The 25,719-nt window shown below is 38.7% G+C and overlaps 1 protein-coding gene across 1 annotated transcript in view; it reads right to left on the reverse strand.

Moving 5' to 3' along the window:
- The window catches only part of LOC121917420 (laminin subunit alpha-3-like), a 176,128-nt gene that overhangs the window by 139,759 nt on the left and 10,650 nt on the right, over positions 1 to 25,719 (reverse strand). Inside the window, exons 3-6 of the mRNA XM_042443368.1 lie at positions 6,488 to 6,605; positions 5,543 to 5,661; positions 3,884 to 4,054; positions 758 to 855 (exon numbers count right to left, since the gene is read on the reverse strand). Coding sequence (XP_042299302.1) covers positions 758 to 855; positions 3,884 to 4,054; positions 5,543 to 5,661; positions 6,488 to 6,605 — 506 coding nt within the window. The remainder of the gene's footprint in view (positions 1 to 757; positions 856 to 3,883; positions 4,055 to 5,542; positions 5,662 to 6,487; positions 6,606 to 25,719) is intronic.

The following is a 25,719-nucleotide window of genomic DNA, read 5'->3' on the forward strand; positions in this document are numbered from 1 at the left end:
CACGGAGAGCGCACTTTTAGGCCCGTCTGTAATGAGCCATAGAATCTCTAAATCCTTCAGTGCAACTCTGTGGTCAACATCCTGCCCACAGAATCACACTAGAGGACCTACAAGTGCCTATGGTCAACCTCTGGCAAAGTTGTGCTGGAAGACCTAGAGAGAACATATTACTCAAATCTATGAATAATCAAATCTGCAAAAGTCAGAACCACATATGTGGAGGGATGACTGTACATTCAATACACCAGCAGTGCCTGACAGCTTCTGGGTAAATGGGGTGGCGAATCTGTTCCAAATTTTAGTATAGAATTTAAAGGAGCTATCCAAGATGCTGAATACTTTTCTCAAAATCAGCTCAGCACCTTGGAAAGTTATTTAACAATTCAGATTAAACACCAGAGCAGATGCATAAACCTAGTGACATGTAAACCACCAACCACCACTACAACAAATATTAAGGCTTTTTCACCCATTACCCCTAATGCAAAGGTGGAAAATGTAAGTATGTACTATGAGAATGGCAGCACAGTCTTTTTGGTCAATGTACACAGATGACAAAACAATACATGCATAAAAGTGGCAATAAGACACTGAGGCCATTACAAAATAATGGCATTCATCTCCATCTTTGAAACACTAACATGCTAATGTACTTGAGTGAACTCTATTAAAAAAAAACTTGCATAAGCTGGCATCCATTCATAAAGCAATCATTTTGAAAGCATAGTTACTTTAAGTGTACTCCTAGTTTCCTTACCTATGTGAGTTTGGTTCACTTTTTGGATCACAGACCTCAGCATGCCCATGGCAAACACACTGCCCACCAACACTGATGTCTTTTATACTGTAGAAGTACTAGACAGCAGAAACAAAATTTGTAGATAAGTAACAGTTAACCCTGTTCTCAGTGTTTTCTGTAAAAGGTTATCAGTGTAACCATGATCGTTTGAATTTGCTAGTGAAATGTACATATTACCATAGATACTGTCCTCTACCACACACTGTTTATTCTGCTACTAAATCTCACACTTTATAGAATTTTTAAATTTTTATTTATTTATTCCCATGGACTGAAGAAGTAGATGAGCCTGCCCCATAAAAAAAGTAGAGTGGAAAAATGAAAAGGTGTGCCCTGGGGACATTCTCACTAAAGACTAAGAATAGGTAGACATTGGAAAAGATAAATATAACCATGAATGAAAGAATGGACATTATGAGCAAGAAATAAAGTCTCTCTTTCATGAGAATAGATATAATTTAACTGATCAGCAATGAGTTCAAATTGTGAGTTCACGTCTTTTAGCTCAAGCATGAACCCGCTGCAAGCTATTTTGTCTTAACGTTTATAGTATTGGGAAGATACTAATATTGGCTTATTTGAAAGGATATTGTTAGGGTTTCTGAGATAACCTGCACAAAGCTTTGTAATTATTTACTGTATGGTGTTTAGCCCTTCAGTGGTTTCTGGACGTTCAGTAAAGAGTAGCCCCACACTTCCAAATCCTTCTTCAAAGCATTTTAACACATTTAAATAGAAGTTGGGATTCTCAAAATGATGTATTGGTCAAGATATAATTTTAGAGACAGAGGTCTGTTCACACTGATTTAGCATTAACACAATATCAGCCAAAGATACAACACAACAGAAACCATTTCCTCCTCACTATTCATTCACGAGGAGGCTAAAGCAATGTAGCCTTGCTTTATAATCTCAAATGGTTAGTCATTCTCCAGGATTTTTAGTCACTGGTGTCATTCAGCTGCCAGTTTTTCCAGTGTAATACTGCAGAGATGTCAATCCATAAACCTAATAAGATTAAGGTTTCAGTACTAGCGCTAAATTGATTATCCTGATAGTAAATTCCACATAATTCAAGGGGGCTTACTTCTGAGCAAACAAGCATAGGATTGCACTACAGGAATATATTGCTAGATGAGTGAAAATTTGGGAAGAAATCCCACTGAACACTATGGATTTATGTCTAAATAAATATGCATAGGATTGGACTATAAGTCACTTGCAAGCCCTATTAAGCCAAATAGTGCTCTGTGAGTGGAAAAGCTTGTTATTTTAGCACCACTCCCTGCCACTAAAACATATATAACAGATAAAGCTGGGCTTAGTTTGGGGTGACTCATTGAAAATGTCAATAAATGTAACAACCTCTGTGTACATTTTAAAAGCAAGAAAAGATTCTCCACCCTATCTAAGCTATAGTCATATACAATAAAACAGAGAAGGCCAAAAGGAATCCATTTTTAGAGAGACTGCATATCATTCAATGATTCACCAATGAAAATCAGGACACATGTGGCCAAGCAATATCAGAGTGAAATCAAGATGGTAAAAGTTATTAATGAGGAAAAACAAACAAGAAAGAGGGGCTGCAGCAGTTTGCTTTCATCTGAGTTTACAAAGGAGTACAAAATTCCACTCCTCCAATCCCTCCAGCTGAGTTAACTGATTACTGTACAAACTAATCTTGCACCCTGAACTCGAAAGCCATGTTAATCTGTTTCATTATAAAAAAAAAAAAGTCTTCTGGCACCATTTGAGACTGCCCCTCTATTCGCCAGATTGGGGCTGTGGTAACTGCACACCGCACCTCCAATCTGGCCTTTCCATGGCACAAAAAGGAGCTCCTTTTTGTGCCCTGGAAAGGGCGCTGCAGTTGCTGGTGCTGTGGCTTTATGCCACTCCTTTAGTGTTGCATCATCTAAATGCAGTTCCAGAGGAGCCCCATGATGCTGCACACCATGTGGTGCAGTGTGCAGCATCACGCCAGCCTCGGGGCAGAGCCAGGGCATGTGTCCAATAGGTCCTTTTTGTGTATCTAAACTATTTGATCAATATAATACATTTCAAGAGAAAAACAGTGGATTCTTCATGCAGAGAAATTTTGAAAAATATGACACATGTACCTCTAGCAATATCACCAGTGCTTGGAAAAGGTTAGTATTCTGAAGTACAGTTCCCATAAAACTGAGCTGGTATGACCATTAGTTGGAAGGTGCAGTTTAAAAAACCCATTTTTCTAAGCTCTGGGAAATCCATAGGTCAGTGACAAAGCAGATGTTTTACACACAGATGGTCCCAAATATATTCATCACTTTCAACAACTAAAATTTTACATAGGATAGCTGGAAAAGACATTTCTGCCTAATACTTCATAGAACCACTTCCAGTTAAATGAAACAGAAAAAGGCTAGATGAAACAGTAGTCAAACTCATTATAAATTCTTCCATGTATGCCATGCAAAGAAGTAGCTTCTACAAAAGGCTTTTATGATATGGTTGTCTTTCTGCATTAACAGAATTTTATACATGGTCCAGATAATGCTGTCTTCTGTGTCCTGTCTTTTTCCACTACTTCTTCCAGATTTTCCACAGAGAAGCTATTAAGGTGGTAAGGCTGTACTGTAGTGTCGTTTGGTTGGTAGTGCTTGGAGTCATTGCTTGGAAGCATTCATGGAAACTCCAAGGAGAAAGATGTATTAAAAATCCAATTTTAAAAATTAAATAAATGACTTTTTCTTATACTCTCAAAGAGGTGACCAACCCATAATCAAACAATGAGAAGACTCTGGCTTTCCAAAGATGTTGGATTTCAACTCTCAGAATCATGACCAATGGAAAATATTTGTGAAAACCTCCGGGGGGCCAAAAGTTCCATATCTCTGACATAATACACCATATGGAGAGGTGACCAATGTTCCTATTTCTCCTTTTTTTTTTTCCTCATAAAGTTAATGGGGGAATATTTTACTTTCAAAATAAAACTAACCCAAATTGCCCAGATATTTTGTGGATCGGAAACAAATGTTAGTGCTGAATAGAAGATCTAGTGTCTCTTTAGATCAATTGTTATTTACTTTCACTCACTCTGCGTGTCACTGTGGGATCTCGTTGAGCTTTAGATATCAAGTGTCCAAGAAGTGTGTTGGTTCGGAGGAAATGTAAACGAATATTTGTTGCTTTAGTAAATTCTCTAAGTGTGGGAGAATGGGTGAAGTTACTTGCTCCTGGGCGACCATTTACCAAGGATATCACAATCTAAGAAAAGAGATAATGAGAGAGAGAGATCTGTTTTAAGTATAGACAAACTTATAGCAAGCAACTTACACATCTCTACAGAAAGATTGTGTACATGAGGTCTTTGACCCTTGCTTGAAACCTTTATTTAAACAAAGGGCGGACTTGAGCAGATCCTTAAATAAAGTTGCTAGTGCACTGCAACACCATCCACAATATGTAAAGCTAAATATAATGGAGACTATAGGTAAGCAGTACCTATGTCATGTAAGCAATGGGCAGAGATGGAAAGAAGGACTCATTGTAAAAATTTCTAGATAACTTGCAGGGCTATACAATACATGTATACCCAGAAACGAGCTACATTGAATAAGTGGGACTTATTTCCAGGTACATGTATGCAAGAATCCATTCTGAGGCACAACAGGTGCCATTTCAACAAGATTTATTTTCAAGATTAAAATGGATATGAGTAAGAACTCTATGATTTTGCATAGTCTATGCCCTTTAGCTTATATCTTGACATTTTAAACTACACTTACCAAGATGCAGTGCTCTGAGGTATGAAGATTATAGACAAGACTATGTAAACCCTATGAAATGCATGGGGAACCATTGGCACCTTACAAATACACATATGTAAAAACACAGTTTTTTCCATTGATCAATGATGATGACACCATTTTTCAATTATATTCTTAGGCTGATTTACAATCTCAAGTCAAACAAGGTAGGCCCTTAGGACATAGGTTACCCATATGTCAAAAACTGAGTCATATATGTTTAAAATGTTTCAATTGCTTAGGCTCTCAAACTATTTCTACGATAAGAAAACAGCTTGTTACAGGATGAAAGAGCCTTGTTCTATTAGTGATATGTAGGAATCTGCACTGTGACTCATCTGAATGGAACTCCATGCAAAGAAAATAATACAACTGAAATGCTTTGTCTGAATAAAGTACTTCAAAGAATACTTGTGATTACTGTGAATATCAATAATGGTTATACACACATTCCTAACATACAGTTATATTGGTAAAAAGTCAGAGGGTTTGATCACTGTGATTTTTGAGACTGGGTGCATGGATTCATGAAGTAATTGACTACTGACACTGAATGAGGCCTTTTAATTAATGACTTTTTATGACAGTGGGAAAATACCAAATGTTGTGTGGAATTTTCCCGTAAACCACAGCAGATATTTTTAAAGATGAAAGAAAATGACCCAAAGCTCTTTTTAAAAGGGCTTATTGTAGAATAATAATGAGCACCACTAGGTCTTAACTTGGTTCTTGGAACTATACTATTTTAGGAGCTGACTGGAAGCTTTATCCATGTCAGGCAGCATTTATTAATCCAGGAAGTCCTGCTAATAGGGAAAAGGAGATTATCTGTATGACAAGGATTTACCAATTCAAGACCTACATTTTGGCTTAAATTGTGAGAATTCTATGGCTCTCCAGGATTCTGTTGTAAGTAGTATTATTGTCTTTATTGTTCAGGACTTACCTCTCCATTTTCTAAAGGCACAATCCGAGAATATTCTGTAGTGCAAATGACATCATCATCTTCTCTAACACGAACATTTGCCTCCTTTCCAAAACGTTCCCAACAATCTGCCTTAGAATCTAAAGAGAAGAAGAGGGAAAGGGTGTGTTTCCAGGACCTTTCTGTTTTAAATGTCCTTCCTGAGGCTCTTTTATGCCACATGATTCCATTTTAATTGCCATGGCAGCATCCTATGGAATCCTGTAGTTTGTAGTTTGGTGAGGCACTAATATTTTCTTGCTGGGAATACTAAATGCCTCCCCCAAACTGCATGGATGGAACCATATCAGTTAAAGTGGAATAATAGTGCTGTAGTTGTATAGTGTAAAAGAGTTCTTGAGAGCACAACGCAACAATAATATGTAAATTATCATGAAGGGCCACACTAAAAAGCAAATAGTCCCGGTAATTCAAATCCTGCCCCTTGGTCTACCCCACGGCTCACAGTTGTTCTGACAAAATACATTGCACTGTCCTTTGTCTCACACACAGACTGATTCTATGCATCTCTCTCTCATTCAGAGAAAGTTTTTATACAAAAGACTAACCTTCTGGAAAACACAGAATAAAATACATTGACACACACAAATCAGCCTAACTTCCTAGCAGAGCTTTAACTTTGTCTAAAACAAAGTTACGTTCCACTAACATCATCTGGTTCCATGTCTGTTATAACTGTACTGGCCTACAGCATTCATATAACATTTAATAGATGGTCTCTGCATAGGGCTACAGACTTTCTCCCTAGTTCCATAAAATGCAAAAGTAGGAATTCATATGCTGCCATCCCCTTGGCCATTGGCGGTTTCAGTGGTAAATAATTAGTAAACTAGTAGCAAACTACTAATTCACAAGTTCATATGAGATATCAAACTGCACTTAAAAGAAGCTAAAATTGATACTCACGAGCAAAATATTGCCATGGTTTATAGGTTCTTCCAAAGTCTACTGATCTTTCTAATACCCACAGATCTGGACGAGGAGAATTTGCAAATTTGATGAGGACATAGGCCACATGAAAGAGCTGGTAACAAAATACAGGTAAAGAAATATTAGAATATACCATGAAGTACAAAAGAAAAAAAACTTAATATTGTTAGTTCTTGAGAAGTAAGGTGGCATCCATCAGTATAGTTGGCTTAAGTTTATACACTGAAGTTTTATAAGTTTAACATTGATAAGAGTCATCAGATTATACCATGACAATGATTACATTTGCTCTTTTAGACTAATTGATTTTCAATGCCAAAGCATTCACATCTGTGGCTTCCAGATACTGAAGTCTGTGATACAAGTTCAGTTGTTTACTTTCATGTACCCTTTACTAGCAGAAGCATGAAAAAAGTACCAGGAATCATATTTATAAGATGGTATTTGGCATGTGACAGGCTAATCCTCTGGTATGATAATGCAATAGGGCAGATAGAGCAACATAACCTCAGTAACACTGCTAAGGCTATTGTTCATTAAACCCTTTTACTACCTATCATAGCCTTGAAACTGTTTGTATACCTGCGAACTAGCTCTACTAGGAAGTTAGGCTGGGTCAATGTATTTTATTCTGTGTTTTCCAGAAGGTTAGTCTTTTGTATAAAAACTTTATTAGGGCCTTAGCATTGACAGGTTAGAATCTACAACTGTTAACCTATATTGCCCCAATACATACTTATGGCTGATGTGAGAAAGGAACTGTTACAATGAAAACAAAAATAATTATATGCAGAGATGGAACTGAGAGCAAACTGCTTTTACACTTTGAACTCAGGGGCTGTATATACCAGTACTTTGTGCCAGCCTGTACGCGCAGTAGGGTTCAGCTGGGGCTGAGCGTTCACATGCTCAAAGCCCTTGTTGCACTGCCCAGGTGCCATTATGGTGCACGCCCATCCATACGGCACGTGCCATGTTGACACACATGCAGCACTGCACCCAAAAGGCACTATGCGGAAGGGTCTCATTAGGGCACACCAGCATGCCTATGGCACCCATTCCAGGAAGCTGCCTAGAGCAGCCTTTTTGCTCCTGAGAGGGAGCGGATCGGTGCAGAAAGGGGCGGCATCCAGCAGCCCGTTTGTACTGCCCCTCAGTTTACAGTACCTGAAGTAAGCTGAGGACAAAGGAATAAAATCAGAGGAGTAGAGAGGAACTGAAACATTTCAAAAGCAGCTGAAAAGGTGAGGTAACAGGATTAATTGAGGTGGTCTTTGCCAAACTGGGACAGTTAGAGAGTATGGCGTCCTGGACCATGTCTGCAGGGCCAATAAATCGTCTTCCCGCCGTCCTCTTGCAGAGAATCCAGATAATGCACAGCCCAAACCTCAATTCTGGTGTCAACAGACCAGAGATCCAGCCCATTCAGTACCAAACCTGAGATATACGCTTCTTAGAATGGATTTTGAAAACTCACTGTTTGCTCTGTATCTTCCTGGAAGATCCCAAGTCCTCTATTCCAATGCCATGCATCTGTTTAAAATATGTCCCGCTGTGCTGCCCAATGCAGCACCAGCTAGTCACACACTCTGAGGTCAGAACGAGGCACCCAGCTATGTGATTGATGCTGGACACCTAATTCTGGATTCAGGAGTGAATCAATGTGAATTCAGGAATGAATCAATGCTTTTTCTCTCACACAGACACTGAGCATTTATTGTGCCTAATCTAGAACAGCCACTCGCAAGCATCAACAAACCATGTACAAACAGATACACAGACACAAGTACCAGATCCTGCAACAAATCCAGATGCCAACTTGTAGCAACATCTGCTCAGGCAACACTATTAAAAGACCTAATAATGTCACAGCTACAGTATGAAGGGTTGATTCACCTCCAGATCTTCCAGTGTAACAAAAGCCTTAAACAGAACGGCACTTTGTGCCAGCCTCGGCCTGAAGGTAGGGCTAGATAGGGTTGAGGTATCGAGGGCTAAGATAGGGTTACACACGCCCAGCCCTACTTTCGCAGCCCATGCACCATACGGGGTGCACCATGATGACGCATGGGTGTCCAAGTGCCCAAACAGTGCGGGCCAAAAGGAGCATCATCATGGCACCCCTTCAAAGAAGCTGCCTAGAGTGGCTTCTTTTTAGGGAGCAGGTCGGTGCCACAGCTTACTGGGGCAAAGGTGTGCAGCTGTATAGCCCCATATAGTATTTTCCAAGAATGGCCTTCTGCCTTCAACAAACAGGCCAGTCTCAATGCACACAAATGGATTCAAATAAGATGTTAGAAATAGCAGTTATCACAAACAGGGGTGTAAACAGATAGAGATTTAAATAATTTAGAACATTCTGTTATCGAGCTTAATATGCTCATTCTTCAACATAGGAACTTCAAAGAGAGACATACAACATATTGACTTTAATTCTACAATCTATATCCTAAATTGGGATGAAGGATTTTTAAATCATACTACATTGGTTAATTAGCTAGTAAATGCCAAAATATTTGTATTACCAACAAAATTGCTCTGTGAATTGCCGCCACTGTGTTTTCAAGTAATTGCCACATCATAGTACTTTCTGCATTTAATTTCCCTTTGACTTTGCCATTTATAACCCCATTTTATGACACATAAAAATGTAGACAGAGAAAAAGGACAAAGTCCTAACCTTATGTTCTTTTCCACCATATACAATATTTTAAGTTCTTAAAATTTCTTAAATTGAATTATTTTTTCCCCTGCCAAATCCAGTTTATCCCAAAGCACAGAAGACAAAGCCCACAATCTTACCATACTCAATATCCAGAGGGAGGGAACCTAGAGCACTCTAGGTGTTCTGAGACTACAGATCATATAAACCAGTGACCATACTGTTTGGGAGTTCTAGCCGACAAGATCTAACAGATTACAGGTCCCAACTTCTGTAGTAGACCACAAGTCCCACTGAATGCAATAGAAGGTATGTCTAAAGGTAAATATGCTAAGGATTTTACTAGTCATGATACATGCTTTAATCAACTTATACTAAAAAGATCTGTCATAACAAAAGTAAGATTAAGCAAGCACACTTTTGCTTATGTATAGTACATGAAAAAAAAGATTAACCATATTTGACTTTCTTGGCTGTGTAAACAGATTTCTGTTAAAAGAAGTTGACAAATTCATCTGTCTTCCATTAAGAACAATCTGCTGGCATTTGCTATGTACTGTAATTATATAAAAATAAATATCAAGCAATTCTTAAATCATACATGTTTAACCTATCAAACAAATTCACACTTTTAGACTCTGGGGCAGTTTGTATGACCATTTGTTATCGAACGTATTTCCATTAGGTCTTTGCTTCAGATTCAGTAAAAAGAGTCTGATTGAGATGTTCAAATTGAAATGCACCTCCTCCAAAGTGAATCAAATGCAAATCTAAAGACTGGTTAGCAGTTTGGATTCAGAAGGAAACAGATACAATTTTTTGTCTCAGATGTTGATCCACTTCTTCTCATGTTTTCCATATACAGAACATGTGGAGGGTGTGGAAAGAGATGTGGGGTGACTGAGCTCTAGTTTAGAAATATTCATTAAAATTCACTGCTTCCCCTTATTCATCTTCAATAACAAGCTTAAAATTTGATAATTAAGTGTCAAAAATGCTGTTTTTGAATAATGAGTAACATTTCTTAATACCATGTCTAGTAATGATAAATGCTTCTAATTTAGCAACTTAGCAAACCAATTCACACAAAAAAAAAATTCTTAGTGGTTTAACATTAATGAATTAATTTTTCTGAAAAGTTTAAAACCAATGTGTTAGCACTAACATTAAGGTTTCCAGGCTCTGCTTTTGCTTCTCATCACAGTGAATGGTTTTACCAGGGATTTCCAATGGCATTGCTTTGGGGTAAGCATACTGGAGAAATATATTGGAGACTAACCAGTGTCTGAGAGCCACTATTATGTAGAATTCTTGTTAGACTAAGACTCCAGAAGTCCACGGTTTGAATCCCTGCTAAGCTATGGAAACTCACTGGGTTACCTTGGGCAGATCATGCTCTCTCTGCCTTAGAGAAATGCAATGGCAAACCTCTGAATACCAACAAAACCTTATAATGGGGGACCATAAGATAGAGCCAGATGAAGACACATAACAACAAGAATACCGTGTTTACTGTTTTTTGCTATTTCTTTTTCCTGAGAACAAAGATTGTCAACAAAAATATCTCCCAAGACTCCTGCAAGATAAAGTGCATCTTGCTTAAGAAATTAGCACATTTGCATGACTTAGGATGCATCTACTGTAGAAATAATGCAGTTTGATGCTACTTGAACAGCCATGGCTCCATCCTACAGAACCCTGGGATCTGTAGTTTTGTGAGGCACCAGTATTCTGTGGCAGAGAAGGCTAATGATCTTGTACAACTACAGATCCTAGGATTCCATAGGATGGCACTACACTACTTAAAGTGGTGTCAAACTGCATTATTTCTACAGTGCAGATGCACCCCAACACTGCTTTTCAGAGAAATAAAATACACACACAGCCATGCATGCTTTTAAATTGTGAATAACTAAACATGCATACATTTGAAGAATATTAAAAAATACACTTTATGCAGGACAAAAAAGAATATTGCTACTTGATACAAACAAGGGACAGGGCAAAAAAGCAGATGTGATTTGCAGATGGGAGTTTTTCATATCCCAGAATGACAGACATATAAGAGCAAGGTGGATTATTATAGATGAATAGAAAACTGTTCACTGATAAAATATTCAGAATTTAAATGTCTCTTGGAAGATATAGTTCAATTTTTAAACAAAACTCCTCAAGCTACAAGTCCCTCCAAACCAGCTATAGGAATATGTTAAATTTAGTGGGAATTGTCACCAAAGTTAACCATTGCTTTATATGTTTTTATCATGATACACTATGTCCTCAAAAATCTTTGATATTCAAGATTTATTGAATCACAGCACTATTTATAGTGCAAGCAGCTTGGCTGTACAGTATATACTGTCTCCTCATAATAGTTTCTATAATATTACGCCAATATTTAGCCATAAACCCCCCAAAAATCCACTATTTCTCTTTACTCACTGACAACATATCCAAAAAACAAATCATGGTTTACAGTTCAAGCCTATACATGTCTCTACTTAGATCTAAGTTCCATTGATTTCAATTAGAGAATTTCCTGATTGGTATACACAAGACTTCAACCTTAGCATTGTAAAAGCAAGCTGGTGATCCCTCTCCTCTTCTTGCTTGCTTGAAATATCTAATTGTGCTGCTTTCCCTGAACCTACAAACTACGATTTGAACAAACCACATTGCCCATGAATCAGGACCACAAATCACAGCAAGGTTTGCCAAGATCAAACGTTTCTAATTGTGGTGCACAAGGGAAGGAGGAAAGGGGAAGGCAGGAACCAAAAAATTGTGTCTGCTTCGTTTTTGTTTGTTTTTAAAAGCCTAAACAATGGTGTAGCTCAAGAATTAAAGTGTGCCCCATGGGCCACATGCAGCCTCCCAAAACTGTTTTTGTGGTCCCAGAGCCCCCAGGAATTTTTTAAAGTTCACATTCAGACTTCCTGGAAAAATGTATCTCTCTATATAATCCTAGGTGGGCACTGGGATCATCAGGAGAATCGCTTTTCCCAACCCCACTTTTGTCACAAGTACAGTTGGTAGGGACATAAGAAAGCCTTCTCAGTAACTGCCCCTAGGCTCTTGATTGCCTTTCTCAGGAGGGCCATAATGGTCCCCTGTCCTTCCATCAGCAGACAAAGACCTTTTTTATTCCAACAGGTTTTTTAAGGACAATTTTAAAGAATGGGCAGAGGATGCTGTACTGTTTTAAATGGAATTGTTTTAATTCCTTTTTATCTTTTAATGGAGGGGTGTTTGCTTGCTAAAACACCCTCTTCCACACAACAATTAAACAATTATTTCATCTGGGAATCCTATTCTCACCTTTAATGAGATTCCCTGACCTCTAGTGTGATCGAGAGTGAGGAGGGACCTCCCTGTATGAAACATTCTCTTGGCTCAGTTCTTTTCACTGAACTTTGTACTGTACTTTGAAACTTGTAAAGCCTATTTTTGGGGCAGAGCATACTTACTTCTGTAGAGTTTGCTTTGCACATTTACAGCTCAAAACTGACCAATTCAAGACTCAGAAAGAATTTATTTATTTATTTTTAAAAGTGCAAATACCACTGCATAGTCAGTATCCAAATATGTGGTTTGATAAATATTTTCAACACTGCAGACTTTGGCGGAAGTACCACAATGGTGTAGAACATATTACCCATGAAATAAAAAGTAGAGGTAAAAATAATATTGTGAGGCTTGCCAAGTCATGAGTAATGGTTAGGTCCGTGTTGTCAATAGATCTTGAAGTATTTTCATAGTGGTCTTTGAGGGATTATACAATTTGCTTAAGGGCTTTTTATGGATGGGGGAATATTCTGTCTATTCCTTGCGGGGGAGGGGACACTAATCAGCATTTGTGTTTGCTTTATTTTTATAATCGAAAAAAGGCTAAATAGCAGCCTAATAAACTATTTCTTTAAAAAATCTGTTTGCTATACAAATTTCACAGTGAAATTTGGCTAATCATTGTTGAATGCAAAGAACTAGACTAATGTGACATGGCAAAAAGCCACACTAAAGCAAAGCCTCAAACTTTTGTTCAAATGTGGAATCTATTTACAAGATCTGAGGTTCATATCTCAACATACAGCCACTCTCAACAGCATTTTTTAAAAAAATACTGCAGTCTCTTGTAGCAGTGAGAAGTTGCAGAAGTTCACTTAGATTTAGATCGTAATTATCAACGAAAGATCAGATTTGAGAACTTTTAACCCTGGTTGGCTTTCAGCAACTATCCTCTTTTCACTCTTATGTTACAGATCTTTAATCTGATATGACAAGACTATGCTGTTCCTTCTCATGACGCTTTCTTTTTGACAGTATCATTGTTAGCTTCCTAATATGACAACTAAATTCTTAAAAAATAGTTTACAAGATAGGGAGAAAGGAGAAATTATACATCATGGTGATTTTAGAATCACAATCTGAACTTCCAGACATCTCTGACCTGTTGACTGACTCCTTTAAACTTGTTGTGTACCTTCAAGTTGTTTCCAATTTATGGATACCCTAAGGTGAACCTATCACAGGGTTTTCTGGGGCTGAGACAGTGTGACTTGCCTAAGGTCACTCAGTGGGTTTCCATGGTTGAGCAGGGAATCGAACCCCGATCTCAAAAGACCTACTCGTATACTCAAATCACTGCCACGTTGGTTCTCCCCTTTAAACTTTGGCTGAACCAAAGTAGAACCATATCTTCTGAAGAAGGATGGGATGATTTGTAGTAAATTAGCAAGGATTTCTAACTGCCAATTATTAAAACAGCAGCAACAAAGTGACAACAAACACCCAACAAATTATAGTGCTGAATTTAAGAAAGAAATTGATTGTTATAGTTAATTCATTCTAGATATATACTTTCATACTAGGTCTTGAATGGAAAATGTCAGAGTACCAGTGAGCACTAAATCACACAAAACTAATCCCACAAGCTTGAAGAACACCCACTCTGCTTTAAATCAGTGGAAAAATGCTTAAGAATTCAAGGAACATTATTGTTCTGGTTTTTTTAAAAACTAAGAAAACAACAGAAATTTAAAAAGCAAAAGGAATTTCACACAGATCACCTTTGAATTTTAATCTCTCACATAGTACCATATATACTCAACTATAAGTCAAGAAATTTATGCTCCAAAAATGACCCAAAAAACTGAATTGACATATACTCGGGGCAATACGGTAATAAGTTTTGCTCCTCGAGAGTCTTGTGTAGCCCAGCTGTCTCCCAAAGGAACAGCTGGGCTAAGGAAGGGCTTGGGAGGGAAACCTTTGCTTCCCTTCCTTCCTCAGCCTGTCTGTCCTGTCAGCTGGGATGAGGAAAGGCCTGGGAGGGGGACATTTGATTCCCCTCCTTCCTCAGCCTGGCTGTCCTCTGGATGTCCCCAGAGGGAGAGCTGGGCTGAGGAAGGGCTTGGGAGAGAAACGTTTGCTTCCCTCCCTTCCTCAGACTGGCTATGCTCCAGATGTGCTCCGAAGGGACAGCCACACTGCAGAGGGGGAGCAAGAGATACCCTCGACTTATCCTTGGCTTATATCAAAATCCCTAATTTTGGCCCCAAAACCTCCCCTCGACTTATACACGTCAACTTATAGTTGAGTATATACGGTAGTATTTCATTTTTGTCTGTTATTAATAGGCAATGATAAACTTTACTGGTCAAGGCTCCCCCCCCCCCCCCCGTGGCTGACTCAAAACACAAATGTTGCCCCATCTACACCATCATTCTAGGTCTTCCTGCACCGTTAAGATAACAGGTCCTGAATTCATCTACAGTGCATCTTTTCTCAGCCTTGCCTGAGGCAGGTTGTTTCATCATGCAGGGAAGGCCATGAACACAGAGGACATCATGTCTGTCGATGTCAAAATTTTCCTTTGAGTTTTGACCCTGATGAAAACCATAAATCAATGATAAAAACAAGTAAATTACTGCATTGCAACGTAAAGGAGGCAAGTCAATGCCCCTCCACCATATACAGTTTATGCAAGATGCAGATCTGGAAAAAAACCAATAAGACAGGGGAAATGTTTTTTTGATCTGTAAGCAAGCAGAGACCTGACTGCTTTCAGTTGCAAATTACAGAAGGGGCTAATCTGCAGGAAGAAACCTGCAAATAGGAGGGAATGCAAAATCTTTCCCTAATTAGCCAATTCCTCCTGCAAATGATTTCTCAGCAGTGCTTTAACCCAGTACTCCTCAAAATGGTGGCCCTTAGACTGGTGCCAGTCCACAAGCAATTGGCTGCCAGTCCCTGGTGAGTTTTCCCGGGAAGAAAGAAATAGGTGTGGCCTATGAACAAAAATATGGTACTGTTCCTTGACATTTGAACCAACATTTTTGCTTGCTCCTCACATTGGATAGCTTGGGAAGCACTGCTTTGATTGTTGGGGTGTATGTTGAGGTAAAAAATAACAACAGCAGAGTCTTAGAGGTATGTTAACAAAAAATAGCTTTACTTAGCAGAGTCATAAAATACTTGAAGCAAAAAACATAGTAGAATGGCTAGGTACAAAAGAGCAAAAATAAACATAGCATAGCTTCTAGTACATCAGCATACTAACTCAGTATGAACAACATTACCATTCCCAGCAGTATGTACTATCATGGAGAGCAAAGCCTGCCAGAATGGAGAGCACTGCAGATCCCTCTATGCTCCAGCAGCATGAAGAACAGTACATTACTAATATGCTCCCAAACTTCCAAAGCAGTTATAGTGTGCAGATCGGCTATCATAGCCACCTGGACAAATTGGCCAATTGCTCTTAACTACTGTACTAATTTCAGGCTTACCTTATCCTGGTTACACCTGCCATTTGCTACACCTTCATCCGGTCACAATTTACTATGCTAACCTGCATATCCTGACATTAATCCCTTATTCTCTGTTTAGCATTAAGAACAATAACCCTAGCTAGAGATAAACAGGGGTTTACGTTTCTGGAGTAACAGTTCAATGGTGAATAATAAACTGGTCTCATAATCTTCTGCAAAGCACCAAAATTCAGGACTAAAGAATTCCAGTACAAAAGATGAATGTGGTACTATTTTCTTAGAATTTATTGTAAGAGCAACACAAAGTCCACATTAATACCATTTAATCCCATAGATGTGGCATGGTAAGGACAGATTGTTGTCTACACATAGCAAGAGAGTGGCAGTGAATTTGGATAATCAGTATTCAGGAAATTAAGTTGTAAAATATTCTGCAAACTTTACAGCAACAGATAGATAAACATTCTTCTACCTCCCAAAATTTTAAACTGTCATCAGTCTGATATTTGACAATCTATAACCACATACAACTAGGCAAGTTACAAGTAACAGACTTGGCAGGATATTTAATCTAACCTATTAAATAAATACTATTTAAATGAAATTCAAGAGATACTTATGTAACCTTTTTTTGTAAATTGGTAAGGAAGAATATTTCACCAAGTCCCTTAGCAGTGCATTCCACTGCTTAATTGCTCTGTTAACTGGGACATTTTCCAAATGTTAACATTAATTTCCTAGAGTTTAAATCAATGGCCTCTAGTGCTAATTTCACAGTTTTCTTTCTGTTACCCTTTTAAATATTTCAGTGGATATTCTTCCCACACATTTTCAGCATTTTACTGCCCTTTCAGGCTTACAGAGATGTATCGGAGAGCGCACATGTCTGTGCCTGCATTTGGGAAAAGTAAATCCAATATAAATCCTTGGAGAACAAGAGTAAAGTAGAGCAAGACAGAGCAGAATTTAGTGCCATTGAATCATTATCCTGTATTTATTTATCTCAAAAGAAACTGTGGTCCAAAACACACTGCAGAAATAACCTGCTTTGAGACCGCTTTAGCTGCCCTGGCTCAATGCTAGGGAATCCTGGGAAGGGTAGTTTTGTGAGACAGTTAGCCTTCTCTGTCAGTGAGTTCTGGGGCGACAATAAACTATGTTTCCCAGGACTCCACATGTTGAGCCAGGGCAGTTAAACTGGTCTCAAAATGGGTTATTTCTGCAGTGTGTTTTGGTCCTGTGTCACCAAACTAGTTTAGGGCAGGCAAAGGTGGCCCAAGGAGTAGGAATTAACCATTTAAAAAAAGACTTCCCTTTACCTCTCAACATAAAAAAAATTCAAAACCTGACATGGATCTCTTTCCAGTTCTGTTCCTTTCCAGCCCATTTTACTATGTTTTTGTAAGCCTATTTTGCTCCAGGGCATCCTTAGGGTTGAAAATTGGGCCCTTGATTCACCATAGTTGCTTCCCCCCTTATTTAGAGGGAGGAATGGTTCTGAATGATCTTCCCTAATTTTCCTTGTATGAGGATACATTGTGCACAGATTGGCTTCCAACATCAATTTTCACCATTACTACTACCATCCAATACTGATGCCTTGAATGCTGGCAAAACTCCTAAACTGAGACAATAGGTTGAGTCCAGGGACAATGTCAAAACTGGCTGACTAAAAAGTTACAATTGCATGAAGGGTTTCTAGTGTAAGAAAAGGAACTCTTTATAGCCAGTCCCCTACACTGGAAACCCTATGCACAATGAAAGTAGATCTTTTCAAACTAAGCCTATGGATTCCAAAATGTCCCTGGAGCAAAGAGTATCACTGAATGGTCAGAAGTAACCCTATTTAACCCCTGAAAACTCATCACCCATTCAGAAGTGGATGCCATTAAATCAGTGGCTATAAACAATCATTAAATCAATCACCACAATCCTAACTGTACACCTTAAAAAACAAAAAGCAACACATTCCATCTCAAAGAAAGTTAAACAAGCTAGAAAGCATGAATGAATGTGGTTATACAGCCCAAATACTGTCTAGAAACACAAAGGAATATTTGAGGAACTGAGGATATGCTTCCCAACACTTAATAAGCATATTCCTGCCTATGGTGTTCTAGGATCCCCTCTGGACTGGTTTCTGCTGAATAGGATGGGATCTCTAGAGACCATCTATCTGAGCTGCCACCACCCACTGATTTTAGCTCATGTGACCCAGTAACTCAGTGGGACATTACTGTGCTTTCAACTTACACTTTCTACCTTTTACTCTGCAGAGACTGTGCTCCCACATCTCTGGGGAAGACAAGACTGAGCCAGGCCTGTGTGAACAAAAGGAGGTCTGTAAAGGAAGTTTTATTCTAAGCAGTAATACACATATCAAAAGGATATCCCAATATGAAGGCATCATCTGTCAGGCAGTTACTTAAAGTTATGACGTTACAACAGCCTAGATCATATTCAGCCAAGTTTGAAAAAAGAAACATACACTTCCCTAATGTATATAGCTAAAACATCTTCCTATTCTACTCATGATATAGATGCAATTCAGATTCTGGATGTTCATGGGAGAAGCTGGGAGTCTGGATGACTTTGTCCAGACTTTACCAGCTTCCCTTAGGTGGAACAAGGATACCTGTAGTTGTCCCTCTTTGTTCTCTCTTTGCTCAACTCTCTTCTCATGTCTTCCTAGGGTCCTTTATAAATTCTTCTGGGAAGAACTTCTGCTCAGCTGGCAGTCAATTGTCTTCTCTGTGATGCTTATGCCAATGAATGCAACTTAAAATCCAACACTTCATTAACCCTTTATTTACCTGGAAAGAAGACTATATCCCTCCGCTATGATGCCCAGATACTGGGAAAGCCCATTATTACACTGCTTAACACAGCCTCATGAGGCTGGGGCTAAATAAAAGTAAAGGAAATGGGGGAGAGGGAAGCACTTTGGTAACAATGCAGAAGAGGCAGAGAGAGGCAAGAGAGACAAAGCAAGGATTTTCTCAAGGAATATTTAGAGGAGGCATTGCTAGTACATTCCTCTGAAATATAGCCGACATCACCTGGTATCAGTGATCTCCCATCCAAGAACTGAATCAGTACTGACCCTGCTAAGCTTTCAAGATCAGATGGAATCTGGTGCCTTTATGATATTCAGGCTACACAACCTACTCTTATGGATTGCTGTTCTTGTTTGCATGCACTATCTTGGGTCTGTCACTAAGGGTTTGGCTGGCAGGTTGCTTGAGGACATTTTAAAAATGCTTATCTTGCTTGAAGGCTGAGGAAGTTTTCCTTAATGGTCCAAAAATCTGCAGATTTCCTTTAGTGACCTCAGGAATGTGAGGCTGATTTAGGGACACTGAAAATTTTATTAAGTTCACAGATGTCTTCATAAATAAGAACATGGGGGGGGGGGGGTTTAAAATGTGAATGCACAAGAAAGCAAAACCAACAAATGAATTCATCCAAGTAAAATGCTTTGAATGCTTATCCCTAAAATATTTGGATTTGAATCATTGTGTATTCAACAATGCTGATATGCAGATTCATGCAGAGATTAATTAGAGCTGCCACTTCTTTTTTTCTGACAAGCTCCTCCTCTTCATCAGCTTCAAGACATGAAAACATACAACATGATCCTCTTTACGCTGGGAATAGTGTACTGCTGCAGATGGGTAAAAAAAATCTGTTTGGTTTTGATAAGAACTTGCCAACATTCACTGATGGATCAAAACTGAATGTGAGAAAAGTGAAACTGACAGTTTAAGCCATCCCTACACTGACAAGAATTACTAGAGGATCAGAGCAACATAGTTTGAATCTAAAATAAGATAGGGGAAAGGATCTGTAGCTGGCTATTGATGAAAGTCTTTGTGGTGAAGTGTTTTACTCTAGAAGTTTCATCCAGGATTACTGTACTGGTTTTATTGTCTGCTACAGGCCTCTTTTGTAACTTCCACTATGATCTTCAGTATTTGTAAACAGAGGCAACACCAATGACTGGCATGATCAGAGAGACTGCTATACTCTGTGAAAACATTGACAACTTGCAATGTTCCCATTACAGAGCAGCGCTACAAAAAGGTCTACAAATCAGAGTGTTTAGCTATGTGAAAGTAAAGCCTGAAGCTTCCCGTCCTTCAAAAAGTTCTAAAAATCTACATTTGTAGAGAAGGAAGGAAGGGAGTCACTAAGAGAGAATAGGAGGAACACTGCATTTGAAAAGTGTTTGCTTTGGATTTTGAAACCCCTTTCCTCTAATTGTGCATATTTTAATGGCTATTTTATAATGCAGTGCATGAATTCCAACAATGCAGTACATATTTGATCTAGCATGAGAGAAATGAAAAACAGCATGCTTGACACAATTACTTGAATAAACTGGATAAATCCCAGTGCAGACTCTGCAAGTAGAGCAGAGGCAATTTGTACAGCAACAAGAATAGCTGGCAACAGGGAAAGAGGCATTTTGGACCCACCGACCCACCCACCCCTGCCACCCAGCACCTCTGTCACTAGTGCTCTGAAAGAAACTCTTCGTGGTTTTAAGTCTTAATCATTCATGGAAAAGACCTGATGAAATAAATGGATTTTGAGTCATCCGTCACTGATTTGTCCTGCTGGTTTCAATAGGCTCTCAAAATATGACTAAGACCTGTCTAAATGAGCCAATTAAACTGGTCTCCCCCCTACCTGTCCTATCAGTAGGGAGTCCAGGCGGCACAGGGGCCAAACTGAAATGCAAACAGACCAGACGACATCTGGCCCATTCAATACCAAACCTTGCGTATGTCCCTCTTAATACGAAATTTTTAAAACTTCCTGTTTGCTCTGGTCAGAACGAGGCACCCAACCATGTGATCATCACTGGATATGCTGTTCTGTGGCAGTGGATGTGCCTGGCAGCACAGTGGGATGTGCATGCCGAGAATCTGAACATAGGCCTGTGGTAATGAGGAAGGCCAGGGTAGCTCAGTGTCCAGGATAGGCCAGGCTGCCCCTAAGCCTGGTTATAACATAGCTAAACACTCTAAGCCTGGTTATAACCTAATCATATTTTGTGGCTGCTTTGATTTTTGTTGGGTTTATTATTGATATATTAATAGATTAATTAGCTGTGATATGTTAGTTTGTTAAACACTAATTTTATGTTCTATTATTTGTTTGTTTATTTATTATATTTATTTATATAATTAATTAATTTGTTTTTCCCAAAATTAGGACACAAAGCAGCTTAGAATTTTAAAAAATACAATAAAAAACAAAAGCAGGCATTAATATAAAATTAGACTAGTATAGTGTTATTATTATACTATAATATTTTGTCTATACCTACACATTGTTTAAGAGTAGGGAGCCTTTTTCAATCCAACAGTCAAATCTGATCTGTAAGTTCTAGAAGGCCACATTCCAATGTTGGGTAGGGTGTAGAGGACATTGATGGAATTTCTAATTTGCAAGAAGGAGAGCATAGTGCATACAATAGTCTCCACTATGACTAAAAGCTCCATGCTTGAATCTACCTGTGAAAAGCTTTTTAGGTTCTTTGCCTCTCATGAAGAAGCCTAAGGAAGAGAACAGTCAGGTGCCTTCTCTCATGTTATAAGGGATCCACTAGCAGTATTTAGTGCAGAGTATAGCAGCAGTTCCCTAGTGATTTTTCAACTGAGGACATTGCCAACCTAAACAGAAGGCGGACAAAGCTCAGGGGCAAGTGATCTATCATTAGCTGTGCTAGTATGAGTCACAAGGTACAGTGCAGCCTATGGTAGGAGAATGGTATAGAAACCTCCTAGAGATGCTTGCCAAGTGGAACATCATTGACCTGTCAGGAATGTGTAGAATGCCGTGGACCTTGGCTAGAGGCTAATCTGTTACTGGAAGGCTTTTCAGAAATGAAAGGAATTATACGTTTCTCTATCTCCTTTTTGCTTTTCTTTGTGTGCCATCTTCCTTCTTCCCCTGAGTAAAGATGTGCTCATTGACTCATTTGAATCCTATGTTTTTTTGTTTGGTTTGGGTTTTTTAAAAAAAAAAAAAAAAAAAGCTAAAGGCAACAGGGTGGGATGAAAAATCCTTTATATATCTCAGAGCTCTTACTGCCAGTAATTAGGCATTTAGAAGAGCATTTCTATAATTTAAAACATGTACAAAAGCTGGGAAATACCAGAAAATATTATCATGGGGAAGTGGTTGTGCCCCTCTGTTTCACCCTAGAGAGTCACACTGGGACTCTGGCAAGCAAGGCCAGATTACAAATGGTTTAGTCAATGCAAGTGCTCCAAGCCACTTATAAGACAGGCACTCAGTACTACAGGAAAAAGGTGTATGTTACTTCCTCTTCTTCCTCAGTAATTTCCTGAATCTCCTGATGTTTTTGTTATCATCAACATTGTGTATGCATATGTGTGTTACATTAGTAATTGGATAAAAATGCATTGGATCAGACTGATAGTGTCACTGAAATTGTGTTCACCACAATTTAAGTACGAGCCTGTGTTATCCACTGGGGTTTGGTCCCAGGACCTCCTGTGGATACCAAAATCTGTGGATGCTCAAGTCCTATTAAATATAATGGCATGGTAAAATGGTGTCCCTTACACATAATGGCAAAATCAAGGTTTGCTATTTGGAACTGATATCTTTTTGGGATATTTTCAAGCTGTGGATGCTTGAATCCATGGACAAAAAAAAAATCTGTGAATATGGAGGATTGACATTTGGGTAGGAGGAACCACATCTTAGGAAAACTATTGGTAGACTACAAGTCCCAAAAGCTCTAGTAGCCATAATGGCAGGGAAATTCTGAAAAATTCCACCCCTAAACAAAGTTTTCCAAGCTCTGGGGAAGGAGGAGGGGAACTTGTATGCAGAGTAGATGTTAGCTCCTGAAGTTGCAGAAAATCCCAGGCATAAATCATTCTGATATGCTTCAGACTCAAGCAGTTGAATTATTAAACATTTCTTTAATGGATGGAACAAAAAAGTCACAGTTAATTTGCTGTCTGCATCTATTCAGTCTGTACTGCAGAACAGAGTAACCACAATATTCATTTTATATATTCTCCTGGATAAACCATCATATATTGAACACAAATTAGTCCAGGTCTTTTAGTCTATTGGCAGTCTTCCTTTCCTGAGAGGTCAGTCCATTCATTCAATAGATAATATTCAGCATCTCAGTGCAAGTTTATTTTTGAACACACTTAATACACTTAATTAGTAGAAGTCACTGGTACTGTTGACTAACGTCAACCCTGACCTATTTCAGAGAGAGATGATAGGACTAGGGCCAGACATTTTGCTGTTTGAGGTGGACCAGCAAATAGTGCCACCCACTAAAACCAAAGTATATGGTACTTAAAACCAACTAAGCTGTTTTGATGCCCAAGGCAGTAAAAATGTGACAAATAACTATCAATTGATTGCCCTTTCATGAGACTGCAGATCTTCTGCCTGAATTTGTAATAATAATAGGGCCTGCCCTGGCAGATGATGTAAGGGTGGAACCTTCCATGGAAGGCTTGATGGTAGTTCAAGAAAGTCTTGCTGAACTTAAATTCACAGTCATCCAATCAGGAATCCCATAGGCATGTTTATATTATTAACATATGTGAAGAAGCACTAAATCATTAGCATCCATGGCCTAAGTACAGTTGGCCAATCACAGCCTATGTGCAAGGGGAGGCTATAAGAGAAAGAATACAAAACTTTTATGTCAGATAGGGCCAGTCAGAAACAAAGGGGCAGATAGGAATGGACTAAATCTTGAGAGGGACTGTTAGAAATAGGGCCATTTAGGGCTAGGGCTAAGAATAGATAAGATCACAATCGATTTATAGGTCTAGATTTATTTTTATTTAAGAATTAATGAGGAAAATCAAGCATGCACCACCAAACTCAGCATAGCAATAAATACATCCATTTGTCCAATACTGGGGTCACCTTAAGAGTCAAGTGACAGATCCAGAGAGGAATCTTAAGGGTAAAAGGACTCTCCACAAAAGTGGATTGATGAAATCTCTCAATACCACCACCTTAGTGTGGTTCCAACAGGTAATCCTCTTGTCCTACTGTGGCCCCCCATGTCTCATCTCAGGAAAATATAAAATAATTTTACCCTTTCATTATAACAAATTTGGGTTACTTTTGGTTACTTTTGCTTTCAGAGGGAGAGAAGGGCAGGTCAGCTCCATCAGGCCTTGCCTGAAAGATGAAGGCCCTCCCCCCATCCACCATCCAGAGGGAGAGAAAGGCAAGCCAGCTCCATCGAGCCTAATCAGAGTAAGAAGAAGAGCCCTCCCTCCAGTCCATCTGCTGTGGTCCAGGCATCAGAGGGAGAGAAGATCTGTTGGATTTTTCCCCCTTCCCCACTGCCATTCCCTTCTCCTTTTGTGTCTTGTCTCTTTAGAATATAATCCTGAGGGCAGGGAAATATCTAATTAACAATTTGTAAGCTGCTCTGATAGCCTTTTGGCTGAATTATATTATATAATTATATAATTATATTATATTATTATATTATATTATTATATTTTTATTATTATTTATAGTTTACTGGTAGGTGCAGCCTTATTACACATGAGCGTTTTGTCTTACAAGCCAATAACTTAATCGCATTCACATGATAAAGCAGCTAACAAGTAATTATTTGGTTACATTTCAAAAATAAGCACATAAATTAATGTTGTTCTTTTTTTAAAAAAAGATGTAACTATGTAACATTAACTAACTATACTTCCCAACTGCAACTATAACTAATTGTTTTTAAAAGTAACTTTACATTGTCTGGCCCTCTTATATGGTCCTTCCATTTAACCACCACAGAAGGGAAATATCATACAGATCAGGCAGATATATGTATGGGTGTGTATCACCAGCAGAACTTTTTACATGATGTAAAAGTTGAGAGGCATGACAGTTCAGTGCACTGTTTTGGAAACTGTGCATCAGATTCATTTCAAAAGGGCGTAGTAAAAGTTGATACAGAGTGTCTGATAAATGCAAGAAGTTTTCAGAATCCAAATGGATATGAGGTTATGATGGTCTAGCATGCCTTACATAATATGAAAATTTTCTCTTGCAAGACTAACTGTGCAATTCTAACTTAAAGATCTGTGGTCATAGGGAGCAAGATTAGGCACAAACCCCTTATGCCAACTAAAATGTTCTTCTACCAAGAGATCCTCTTTTTGGGGGGAGTAAGAAACCCTCAGAAGCTGTGCTGAGTCCAAATCAGTCTGAAGATCTTAGAAATTACTTTGTAGTATCCTTCCCCTCAACTAACTTTGAACCAGTATCATGGCTATGTTCTTGGGCTGGAGGAGGTTTGGATCAGACACAGCGTAGCTCCTCTCTGCTTCTCAAGCCCCTTTTAGGCTATTCTGCCAGCAGAGTTGGAATACATATGCTGGTGTGTTGTTCTGTTGATGGATTTCTACAATAAGACAGAAATTTCTGCCAGCAGAAGAGATTTATTACTAGTTCTGACCCACTTTATAGCCAGTGCACCTTGGAGTTAGGATTTCAGTGTAAACCTGTGGGGGTCTGCTACTTGTATTGACTAATGTACACCTTACTGTTCTACCTTGTTTGCTGTTCAATTTCCTAATTAGTTAATTGGTATGTTACCGAAGGATATTATCTAAGGATACATAGATATGAAGAGATGTTATACTTTTCAATGGACTTGCCAAATTTCTCTGTCAGAGCTCTGGCACCACAACAAGCTACAGTTCCCAGAATTCCCTAGCATTGAGCCAGGGCAGTTAAAACAG

Source organism: Sceloporus undulatus, unplaced genomic scaffold (genome assembly GCF_019175285.1).
Source record: "Sceloporus undulatus isolate JIND9_A2432 ecotype Alabama unplaced genomic scaffold, SceUnd_v1.1 scaffold_17, whole genome shotgun sequence".
Lineage (NCBI taxonomy): Eukaryota > Metazoa > Chordata > Lepidosauria > Squamata > Phrynosomatidae > Sceloporus > Sceloporus undulatus.